We start from the raw sequence: 12,713 nt of genomic DNA, 5'->3' as shown, positions 1-12,713 counted from the left end.
TCCTCTGCCATATAAACTAGTCACACGTTACTTTATATCATGTGTACTATTAGTTACTTTCTATCATGAACCACAAAGTTACTTTTTCTAAAATTCATATACTATGATGTTAATTTTTCTTAACTTTCACGAACTATAAAAGTTACATTTCTTAATAAATGCAGTATTAGAAAAGTTACTTTTTCTAACATTAAGGTACTACTAAGTTACTTTTTTGTATTTTTCACGAAGTACAAAGTTACTTTCTTAACATCGGATTGTAAAATTATTTTAAGGTAAAAATAATGACTTTCCTTTTTGAAAATCTGGTGGGATTATACTTTCCATTTTAAGAAAGTTTGAGGACTCTTCTTTTAAGACTAAATGGAGAGATCTCTCCATTTAGTTTTAACCTTAAAATAAATAATAATTAGGCAAAATTTGGCTGGAACACCGTTAAAAGGTGAACTTTACCGGAAGCTATAAAAAAATTTGATCCCTGCGAAAAGACACTATAAAAACGGGTGCATTTGATCTTAGACACCGCAATCATTATTTTAATCTATTTACAGCCATGGGAAATGACAGTTTTATCCCTGGTGCCTTATCCTCCCACGAGCCTTTATCCTCGCGCAAAAACATCTCGCGCCGCTGCACTCCTGGCAGCCCGTGAACAGGCGACCGCCGACGGCGCATTGATTCTCCCCGGCGGCCGTCCCTCCCGGCAGTGGCCACGTTGGTGGCAAGCTTCCCCAGCGCACAGCCCTGCAGAGGCCCTCTGCTCCCCTCCCGCGGAGTGCAGGTCCGTCGCTCCACTGGCGCCCCTTTTGAGCGGCCAATTCCGGCGGCGGCTCCGCAAGGTGGAGACTCCACTATATCTTAGCGATATTTTTCAGCATGAGGCGGTCAATCTTTCATGGGTTCCTGACGGGCAAAGTCTTCTCCCATTTTCTCCTAGGGTTAGCGCTAATTTTGAGCAATTGGACTTGTTATTGCACAATTAGACTCATTTTTTCTAAGTAAATCATATTGTGTGTTGATTCTACTATGATTTGTGTCACTTCTCATGTTGATTTTATACTAATTTTAGTTTATTTGATGCAGATAAAGAAGATAACATTTGAACACACTCGTCACAGCACTGGAAAAGTTGAGGAGAATAGCATGGCAACCAACCATTGGGTTAGGGATAGGATTCTTAATTGGTTTGCAAAAACGATCCTACATTAGCAGCTGCAGCATTGAAGAAAAGATTGGAAGAAGAGTATCACTTGCAGCTGTCATATTAGACTATGCTAAACAAACATGAAAGCATCATTTTGGAGCATTATGATTGAAAACATGTTATTTTCTCTTGCTGCCCTTGCTACGGAAATGCGACTGAAACATGTGATGTACTTGATGCCGAATGCGGATGAAACCATGTTATTTTGCATTGCTGAATTTGATAGCTAAATATGGATGAACCATGTGTTTTTCTATTGTTGGATATGCTTTTGTTGCTATTACATGATCTATTTGAAGGGCAGGGGTATTCTTGTCTAGATTTATATGTTTTCTGCCCTGTTGGAGGTGGAATTGTATTATATGAGGTATAGTGTCTTCTAGCAAATGTACATGTATTTGTAATGGTTTCTAGCAAAGACACACTTTTACGGGTCTTTTTAATGGTGACCCAGAGCAAATTTTGCCAATAATTACCAAAAGTAGCGATACAAATGTTCCTGAAACTGATATCTCTAAGGGAGAAAAACTTTCCAGAAAATATGACCGCTTTAAATTGTGCATGGGAGCAACAACTGGCAGAAATCAGAAGATCTTACTAATTGATTAACCATTCCCAAAAAAACTATGTGCTGATGTACTGGTGAGGCAGTATGGAAAAAGATATGATTACTGTAACTGAAAGAATCCATTTGTCGAATTGCACTTTTTTCAAGTATATTTAAATACAAAGTGAAGTAAGCAAGCATGTACCAACCATGATGACCCCATCCTGAAAATTCCAAACAGAAAGCAGCTGGCACGAGACTTTCTTTTGCCTCCAGAAAAGTTTTAACTCTCTTTCCCTCGGGAATTTGTTCAGAGGAAGTCAGATTCGTTTTTGTCGCTTGTAAGGGATTGCTCACCTTCCTGGTTATATATTCGGCTTTCGTTGCCAAAGAAAAGGGGTGAAGGGAGGAAGGCCCGCTTCACCTGGTTTCAGGTTCATGTGTTGCCTGTGTTGCTGATAGTGTATGCATCGCGTGATTTCAGAAATGAGAATACTATCAAGGTCTTGGACATCTGCGTCCCTCTTTGCTCTCATCATCTTTGCTTTCTTATTCTCAACTTCATTCGCAGGTTTGTGCAAATAATTCTTTCTTGGAAGTTCTTGAGCTAGTTTTCCCTTAATTCAAACGTTGAATCCCCAAACATAAGATTGTTGAGTAGTCAATTTCCTGTTTTACCAAGCCTAGTAACAACATGATGCTTCCAGCTAGTCCGGCCTCTGCTTATGTTAAGTTTCCTCGATCAAGATACAAGAGAAGTAGTAGATCTTTCACTTGATAGATAGTGGAGGAAAGAATCTCGCAAAGGAACTCTTAATTGGTTCCTGTTAGGATAGTAGGTGTGGTCATATATCTCTGTGCAGGAGAAAATAGCTTTGATTCTCCTAGGTTCTCAGTGGTGTGATTGTTTGTTTTCAGGGAGACAGCGCAGTTTCTTGACGGGTCAAGATGACCTACGTCAACACGGAGAGGTATATAGCAAGAAAACTAAAACTGCCTGGCACTCAAAAACCCTATACATCTCTATGTGTGCTTGTCTATGTCTATGTGTGTGTGTCACGCGCGCGCACACACACAGAGAGAGTTAGAGACGAACTACCGTTTCGAATACTTGGACTTCATATCAACCTTGTTTAGACAAAACTTTATTACCTTTCTTTCTCACGTTTACCAGAAAATTAATTTGCAGGCAGCAGGGACTGGACAGAAGGAAGCAGTAGCACTTCTGGTGCCTGCTCGGATGCTCAACGTCAAGACGAATGATTACGGCATCTATGACCCTTCCCCTTCCATGGACAAGCCGCACTTCAAGCTCATACCCAACTGATCAATTATGTATCCATGTTGCAGCACTGGAGCGTAGCCAATGAGCAATTCGGCTCCTTACATGTGTACCAGCTGATGTATAGATTGAGAGGGAATTCCTAGGCTTGATATAAAACTATTATAATGGCATTATTTAGTATCTTGTAATAGATGTTTCTTTTTGCGAAATGTTATAGATATTTCTCGTGCTTTGAAAAGTAGTCACAAGGAGTTGTCACTGTTCATTCGGTTGAACTTATCATATAGGAGTATCATGCATGTCACGTTCTTTTAAATCCCTTTTCCAAATTTTAGGATTTGGATTCAAAGATCGGGGCTGCAGGATAGTGTCATCAGTGACTTATTTTTCAAATCTATTTGGAAGATAAAGGAAAGGAGATTCAAGACTAATTGTACCCTCAGCCTGATTCTTGAATTCAACCTAAGGTTCGGGGGCTACTCCATATGTAGTGCGATTTTCATCGCACCCCGTGCAGGAGATAATTTTTTTGAAGACTTAAAATCTACTCGGGCAAGAGCACCACGCAGCCTTGAAGCGGCCAGGAAGGTACTTGGAAGACATATTCAAGGTGGAATTCTGAGGTGGAGTTTTGAAGAACTCGAAGATATCTCCAGAAGTATTCGGATGCCTGCATTACTCGGCTATGAAGCGCTCAGGGACTTGTCAGAGATCGATCTCCGGGTACCCACAAGGAAGCTACCCGCAAGGAAAGAAGAAGTCGGACTCTTACTAAGATTCCTCAGTAATCCTACTAGGACTCTACCCTGTAATCCTACTAGGACTCCTATCTTGTAACCGACTAGTAACCCGCCCCCTAGAATATATAAAGGAGGGCAGGGTACCTAGATCGGCAGAGCAGCCAATAGGCAGCTCAATACCCAAGCGTAGGGCACAATATACAATATCTCAAATAGGATGAAGGGTATTACGTTACTCTGGTGGCCCGAACTTATCTAAACTTGTATCTTGTGTCCTCGCTTCTTTCAAGTTACAGATCCGGTGATCCATCACCAAATAATCTCCTACCTTAGGGTATCCCTAGATAGGCTAGCGGTCAAAACACCAACAGTTGGCTCCCACCGTGGGGTAGATCATCGAGATCATTGGCGAGCCTGAAGGACCTCTTCATCAAGTTTATCCAATCCACGTGGTGGATCAATCCGTCAAGTTCGAGATTGGATCTTTGAGCGAACGACTACATCAACCTCGACTACTCCGCTCGACTCCAGCTCGTGCTGCGCCGCTGACATGCCGACAACTACTTCAACTACTCGTCTCGACTAGAAACTAGTCGAGCACGGGCCTCATACCGTTGACAACTAGTCGGGGAAAAATTCCAACTAGTTGGCTTCATCAACAACTGCCACGGCTTCATCGACAATTGTCCACGAATCAAGCTAAGTCACTTATATCTTTTCCAACTTGTTCTTCATAGGATCGGCTATTATTTTTGGTATGCCTCTCGATAGGAATTACCCTCGGCTACACCCTACAAACATGCATGCTGCAACACGCGCTCTCTCCGACTACTTCTTATTTTTGCATTCGTTGTCTTCTCTTAACGGTTCGCTAATCTATTCATGTAGCAAATGCCTTAATCCGTGAAACCTTGGTGTGGCAGAACCGCCTAAATTACACCGGCCCAAATACGCGAGTCCTCTCTTAGGGGCTCCAACGTATTTCAAACGGTGTAAACCCATTGGTTTGTCGGGTCTCCGCCCGATACAACCACGGTTCAATAGGATCGAAACAGGTTTACCCCGCACGAAGGCGAGTTTACAACCACAGTACAGCTCATCCACTTTTCATTTACAGATACGTAAATACTATTACAAACCTTGTTCAAAACGTAAAGTAAAACTTATACAAACAGGGTTTAAACTGACAAGCTAAACAGCTTGTCCGTGTTCACAGCGGAAGGAAAATAAACACGCGACTACTTTCGTCGCAAAGGTTGACACCATGCTTAGCCCAAGGTCTGGTGTCATTCAGGAGGGTCACTACCAGCCGGGGACGGATCCCATTCCACGGACCAGCCAAAAGGAACAGATGTTAGCCATGTAGGGTTGTCCATGGGGCTCTCGAAGGTTATACCTGAAAATGATACTAGCAAGACTGAGTATCCTAATACTCAGCAAGGTTTACCCGGGATGGGGTATACTTAGCCCATAACTAGACTCATGAAGGCATTTCAAGGGTTCTAGGTCTGTTTTCAGCTGAAAAGCAACAAAGAGTATGTTCTACTTTCAAATTTTTATTTTCAAATTCTAGTTGATTACCCATTCTAGGTTAGCACCTACACTAAGCAAGCAAGGTAGAGATTATCATTCATCAAGATTGTTCCATCATTAGTTACACTTCTTACTCTATGTGGCAGAAGGAATAAGCAGTCTCAATCTCCGTGAGAAACGGACGATTCTGAATCGAATTTCAAACCTTGCAAGGGTAAACCTAACTCACACGCTTAGAACTTCCAAAGATCGTTCCAAAGCAACCGTTTGCCCTTCATTCCGGATCGTGGAACAGGCCACCACAAGCGACTGCAGGACCGTACGCACACCAATTGTGCAGGACATACGTCTGTAGCGCGACTACATGATCCCGTATTCCTGTCTGCCTTGCAGAACGTACTCCCACATGTCGGTGCATGAGAAAAACCAAATAACAAGTGGTGGGAGGTATGTCCACTTGCCGGGCCGATTGATTACTAGGCTTACCGCTTTACCATATTTCGCGGCATGTGGCTAGTACTTTCAAACGCTTAGCCACCACTACCACACACTTCGACCTTATCAACTTTAATCAACATAGACGGGGTAAACTTCCAGGTCATGTTACTGCATATGACCCCATCCATGATCCTTATAGTAATTGCAGAATAGTAAATCATTCAACTCTTATATCGCGCGAGTGACAGGAAATCACTCGACTTTTACCGGCCCTATTTAGCAGAGCGTCTACGCGATAAGGACTCGGGTTCAATACATTGGTCCCTAAGATTCATGCATCTAGGGTTTCATCTCAACTCCTAGACGTAATGCAAGATATATAGTATAATAATGAAATTGTAGTAACTTGAAATACTAGGGTATGCATCGGGGCTTGCCTTCTTGAGTGGGGGTGGGGGCAGGAGTGTCAGAGACTTCCGAACTTTGGTTCGGGGCTTCAGTTAGATCCTCGGCGACGTTTATCGGGTCTTCAGGAAACCCTTGGTCTTGTCCAAGGACCAACTCGTAGTCTCCGTCATCGAGCGTCGTTGACTCTACATGATATGCAACAATTTAATTGAGATGGTGCTTGCATTAAAGATTTTATTTCACGATAAAGTTGCAATCCAATAAATAACACACAGGAATCCATGAAACAAGGGGGTTTAGGTTTGAATTATCATTTATAATTAAGTCATGATTATAGTACTGGATTTATGGAAAACGGGCACTAGAACATTTGAATTTAAATTCAAATTTCTAAGTTTAAATTCAAAACTTAGGTAAATAGAATTATAGAGCCTTGAAAATTTAATTATAGACTAATTATCAACATATTAGATCATGACAAAAAGATCTAATTAATTAAGCCTAAGGAACATGCTTATTTAATTTCAAATCAACATAAATTTGAATCACCTAAATTCAAAAGAAGTTAATCTACAAAACAAAGCTAAGTTTAAAACTTTTACACAGGGTTACACATAGCCTAGAGAAGTTACATACTAAAAAAATCATAAGAAACAAAGTTAATATGTAGAAGTTATACACAAAATACCTCTTAACCTTAGATTTCAAATAGATGCAAAAGTATTTAGTTTCAAACTAATCTTCATTAATAAAAGTTGTAGGGTTTGAAATCTAGTTTCCAACAAAATTAGTTTTGCAATTTTTGGATTTTTCTACAGTTTTCTATGAATTTTACAAGACAGCAATATCAATCACATGAAATAACAAAATTACATGGGGTGGGGTCCTCGGTATTTAGCGCCTGGGTCCCTGGAACAAGTTTTCTTCTCACAGATATACCCCTGCTCGGCCTCGATAGCGGCCGGCCGTTCGGCCCCGGCGCGTTCTCGCCGGCGGCGAGGTTGCCGGCGGGGAAGGGCTGGTCGGGCAGGGTCTACGGGACCCAGGGAGCAGTTTGGGGAAGGGTGTGCTCGACGGGCGGCAGTGGAACATGACCGGCGACGAGGAGGGGCGGCGGCCGTGTCGGGTCACCGACGTTCCCGGCGAAGGGCCGGCGAACAGGGAAATCTAACGCGTGCATGAGCACCAGGGGGAGTTGGGGATGCGATTCCCGTACTTGGATTGGTCGAGGAGGTGGCGGAGGGGTGCTGTCGATGGTGAGGTGGCCTTCAGGCGGCTCCGGCGAGAGGCGGCTCGTGGTGGGGGCAATTCCGGCGAAGGGGGGCCGGGGTTGGACCGGATCAGGTCGGAGGGCTAGTGGAGGAGGTGGGGAAGCGGTAGGCCGAGGGGATTTGGATGGGGTGGAGGGATCATGGCGAATTCCGGCGAGGAAAGTGCGGTGGCGGCTCGGTGTTGGTGGTCGCGGGGAAAGAGGAAGGGGGAACAGCAGAAAGGAGGAGCTCGGTTCGGCTTTATAGCAGCGCATTGCTTCGTAGAAGAGAGGGAGAGGAGAGGTGGTCACGGGATCGGGCTCAACACGGCGGGCGGCGCCGGCGGTGCCCTCGGATGTGTGGCGGCTGCTTGGCTTCGATGGCCCGACGTGGCACGGCAAGGGGAAGACAGCGGAGGCGGCGCGGCGGTGGGAGAAGTGGCAGGGCGACACATGGGCGAGGGGAGCGGCACAGGACTGCATAGCGGTGGCCTGCGTGGCAGCGATGGTGAGGTGTGCTGCACCGGCGGCAGGGAGCACACGGGCAGGCGGCGGGCGACGTGGCCGAGCGGGGAGAGGTCACCATGGGGGCGGGAAGCGGCGGGGCAAAGGCCAGAGCGACACGTGCACGGGCGCAGAGGTGTGCGGGTGCGGCAGAGGCGGCGCACATGGCCGGACAGTGGCGGCGGCGTGCGGCAGAGGAGAAACAGAGGAGGGAGAGAGAGAGGTAGACGAAGGGGACCCAAATGCAACTTCAGAGAAATGCAGGGACCTTACTGTAATGCATCAATAACTTTTAAACCAGTGCTCAAATGGAGATGGGCCCAAAAGCAAAAGTGTAAGGTCTTTCAAGATCTACAACTTTGCTTTAGGGTTCACCTGCAGAAGAGCAACAATTTTGAAATTGAAATAAAACTTAGCAAAGTTTTCAAACGTTATATAAATCCTATATAAAAACTACACTACATCTACATCCTAGGTGTAGTTTTACATACATTTACGATTTAAACGCAAGTTTTCAACTTTTGCAAAACAACCCTCATACTTTTGAATTTTATTCTTCATGTTCACCCATTTAGCACAAAAGGACCTTTAATAAAATATAATTATATAAGTAACCCTTTTCCCTTAGCACTCAAAGTTCCAATTACACTTTTGCCAACTTTTGTACATAAAAACAGACTAAAAATCTAGGGTGTGACCATGCTATTTACCTGAGTGTCACAGCCTTCCCCCCTAAAAAGAATCTCATCCCGAGATTCCGGAACAGAAGAATTTGGATGATCACCTTCGGAGGTTGGCTTGGAAGAAGTTTGGGAAATTATGTTGAAGATAAGATTCGGTCTCCCAGGTCGCTTCTTCTTCAGTGTGATGATTCCACTGAATCTTGTACATTCTGATGGTTTCTCTTCTGGTGCTTCTTTCTTTAGTGTCTAGCACTTTAAGGGGATGTTCTGTATAGGTCAGGTCTGGTTCGATTTCGATGACTTGGGAATCAATGACCTCGGTAGGAACCTTAACACACTTCCTGAGTTGGGATACATGGAAGATATTATGGATGGTCGCTAATTGAGAAGGAAGTTGAAGACGGTAAGCTACGGGTCCACAGATTTCAAGGATTTCAAAAGGTCCGATGTATCGAGGAGCAAGTTTCCCTTTTACGCCGAACCTTTGAATACCTCGAGTAGGAGATACTCGAAGATATACGAAGTCTCCGATTTGAAATTGTAATGGTCTTCTTCGTATATCAGCGTAGCTTTTCTGTCGAGATTGGACTACCTTTAGATTATTCTGTATAATCTTGACCTTATCCTCTGCTTCAATAACTAGGTCGGGTCCAAAGATTTTATGCTCGCCGGTTTGTGACCAACTCAAAGGAGTTCGGCACCGGCGACAGTATAATACTTCGAACGGGGCCATTTTAAGACTAGTCTGATAGCTGTTATTGTAAGCAAATTCTGCCAGTGACAAGCATTTATCCCAATTCTTATCATATTGAAGGGCACAGGCTCTAAGCATATCTTCCAAAATCTGATTTACTCTTTCAGTCTGTCCATCTGTTTGAGGATGATATGCAGAGCTTCAAATTAACTTGGTTCCGAGAGCATGTTGAAGTTATTCCCAGAATCGAGCAATAAACTGTGCTCCACGATCAGAAATTATCGTCTTAGGTATCCCATGAAGACGAACAATTTGCTCTAGGTAAATCTCGGCATACTTCTTGACATTATACGTAGTATGCACGGAAAGGAGATGTGCCGTCTTGGTCAATCGATCAACGATTACCCAAATAGAGTCATGTCTCAGAGAAGTATTAGGCAGGCTAACAATAAAGTCCATACTGATATCCTCCCACTTCCAAGAGGGAATGGGTAGAGGTTGAAGGATACCAGCAGTTTTCAGATGACTGGCTTTGACTCTTTGGCAGATATCACATTCTGAGACATACTTGGCAATTTCTCGTCTCATACGAGTCCACCAAAAGTTCTGTTTCAGATCCTGGTACATCATCATACTGCTAGGGTGCATAGAAAGTTTGGACAGGTGGGCCTCGTCCATTATTTGCTTACGGAGCTTATGGTCCTTGGGTACAACAATACGTTCGTTGAACCATAGAACTCCTTCTGGATCTACTCGGAACATTTATACTTCCCTTCTCCTTGTGTTATCTTCTGTTTAATGATTCTAACTCCTTTATTGCACTGTTGAGCTAGAACAATGCTATCCTTAAGTGTGGCTTCTGTGGCAGAACTGCCTGAATTATTCCAGCTCAAGTGCGCTAATGATTGCTATAAAGCTGGTATTAACTCAATGCACTTCAAACGGAACAATTCATTGGTCTGTCGGGTCTCCGCCCAATTCAACCATGGTTCAACAGGATCGAAGCAGGTTTACCTCGCACGAAGGTGAGTTTACAATCATAGAAAAGCTCATCATCTTTTAGTTTACAGATAATCAAACATTATTACAAACCAGGTTCAACTTAAGTAAAACTTATACAAACCATGTTTAAACAGACAAGCCGAACAGCTTGTCTAAACTCACAGCGGAAAGAAAAGAACACGCGACTACACACGTCTCAAAAGTGGACACCATGCTCAGCCCAAGGCCTGGTGTCACTCAGGAGGGTCACTGCCAGCCGGGGACGAATCCCACTCCACGGACCAGCCAAAAGGACCAGACGTTGGCCATGCAGGGTTGTCCATGGGATTCTCAAAGGTTATACCTAAAACAGATACTAGCAAGGCTGAGTATTCTAATACTCAGCAAGGCTTACCCGAGTTTGGGTATACTTTAGCCCGTAACTAGACTCATGAAGGCCTTGCAAAGGCTCTAGGTTTATTTCAGCTGAAAAGCAACAAAGAGTATGATCTATTTTCAAAGTTTAGCTTTTATACTCTAGTTGATTTTCCATTCTAGGTTAGCTCCTATACTAAGCAAGCAAGGTAGAGATTATCATCCATCAAGATTATTCCATCAACAATTACACTTTTTACTCTATGTGGCAGAAGGAATAAGCAGTCTCAATCTTCGTGAGAAGCGGACGATTCTGAATCGAATTCAACCTTGCAAGGGTAAACCTAACTCACATGCTTGGAACATCCAAAGATCGTTCCGAAGCAACCGTTTCCCTCATATTCCGGGTTATGGATCAGGGCCACCACAAGCGACTGTAGGATCGTACGCACACCAATTGTGCAGGACATACGTCTGTAGCGCGACTACATGACCCGTATTCCTGTCTGGCTTACAGAACGCACTCCCACACGTCGGTGCGTGTAAACATAAAATAAAAGTCGAGTGGTGGAGACATGTCCATTTGCCGGGCCATTCGGGTACTAGGCTTACCGCTTACCATATTTCGCGGCATGTGGCTAGTACTTTCAAACGCTTAGCCACCACTACCACACACTGCAGCCTTATCAACTTTTATCAACACAGACGGGGCAAACTTTCAGGTCATGTTACTGCACATGACCCCGTCCATGATCCTTATAGTGGTTGCGAAATGGTAAACATTCAACTCCTATATCGCGTGAGTGACAGGAAATCACCCGACTTCTACCGGTCCTATTAGCAGAGCATCTATGCGATAAGGACTCATGTACAACACATTGGTTCCTAGGATTTATGCATCTAGGGTTCCATCGCAACTCCTAGACTTAATGCAAGATATAATATAGAATTGCATAATATAGTAATTTGAAATACTGGGTTATGCACCGGGGCTTGCCTTCTTGAGTGGGGGTGGAGGCAGGAGTGTCAGAGACTTTCGAACTCTGGTTCGGGGCTTCAGTTAGCTCCTTAGCGACGTTCGTTGGGTCTTCAGAAAACTCTTGGTCTTATCCCAAGACCAATTCGTAGTCTCCGTCATCGAGCGTTGTTGACTCTATATGATATGCAACAGTTTAATTAAGATGGTGTTTGAGTTAAATATTTCATTTCACGATAAAGTTGCAATCCAAAAGTTAATACACCTGAACTCATGAAACAAGGGGGTTTATTCTTAAGTTATTATTTACACTTAAGTTATGTCTATAGTATTGGAATTACTAAAACAGGAACTAAAACAATTGAATTTGAATTCAAACTTCAAGTTTAAATTCAAATCTTAGATAAATAGAATCATAAAGTCTTGAAAATTTAATTATGGACTAATGATCCACATATTAGATTATGAATAAAAGATCTAATTAAATGAGCCTAAGGAACCTGCTTAATTATTTTCAAAACATCTCAAATTTGAATTACTCAAATTCAAAAGAATTTAAACTACAAAATAGTATTCAGTTTGAAACTTTCACACAAGCTTACACATGGCCTGTAGAAGTTACATACCAAAAATTACAATAAACAAAACTAACATGTAAAAGTTATACACAAAACACCTCTTAACCTTAGGTTTAAAATAGGTTCAAAAGTATGTGGTTTCAAACTAAACTTCATTAATAAAAGTTGTAGGGTTTGAAATCTAGTTTCCAACAAAATTAGTTTGGCAATTTTTGGAAGGCAGTAACATAGCCACATGAAATAACAGAACTACTAGAGGGGGGGGTCCTCGGTATTTTGCACTTGGGTCCCTGGAAAAAGCTTTCTTCTCACAGATGTGCCCCTGCCCGGCCACGACATCAGCCGGCCGCTCGGTCCCGGCGCGTTCTCACCGGCGGCGAGGTCGCCGGCGGGGAGGAGCTGGTTGGGCAGGGCCTACGGGACCTAGGGAACCCTGTGGAGGTGAACGTGCATGACGGGCGACAGTGTAACAGGACCAACGACGGGGAGGTGCGGCGGTCGTGGCGGCGTGTCACCGA

General features: G+C 43.6%; 1 protein-coding gene and 1 long non-coding RNA gene across 3 annotated transcripts; both read left to right on the top strand.

Moving 5' to 3' along the window:
• Nucleotides 1–564: 564 nt before the first annotated feature.
• Nucleotides 565–1,529, top strand: LOC112875058. 2 transcript variants are annotated; one of them, XR_003225107.1, is made up of 2 exons: nucleotides 565–938; nucleotides 1,084–1,529. It is a non-coding gene; the product is annotated as an uncharacterized LOC112875058 (long non-coding RNA). The 2 variants fall into 2 exon arrangements; XR_003225106.1 differs by having other exon boundaries at nucleotides 569–839.
• A 491-nt stretch (nucleotides 1,530–2,020) lies between these two features.
• Nucleotides 2,021–4,011, top strand: LOC112872697 (protein CASPARIAN STRIP INTEGRITY FACTOR 1). Its single transcript, XM_025935796.1, has 3 exons — nucleotides 2,021–2,322; nucleotides 2,670–2,722; nucleotides 2,941–4,011. Exons 1-3 carry the CDS (start codon nucleotides 2,217–2,219, stop codon nucleotides 3,076–3,078), a joined length of 297 nt encoding a protein of 98 aa, XP_025791581.1. The 5' UTR covers nucleotides 2,021–2,216; the 3' UTR covers nucleotides 3,079–4,011.
• The last annotated feature ends 8,702 nt before the right edge of the window (nucleotides 4,012–12,713 follow it).

This window comes from Panicum hallii, chromosome 1 (assembly GCF_002211085.1).
Source record: "Panicum hallii strain FIL2 chromosome 1, PHallii_v3.1, whole genome shotgun sequence".
Lineage (NCBI taxonomy): Eukaryota > Viridiplantae > Streptophyta > Magnoliopsida > Poales > Poaceae > Panicum > Panicum hallii.
The sequence above is the reverse complement of the archived record's forward strand: the minus strand, read 5'-3'. Positions and strand labels throughout refer to the sequence as shown.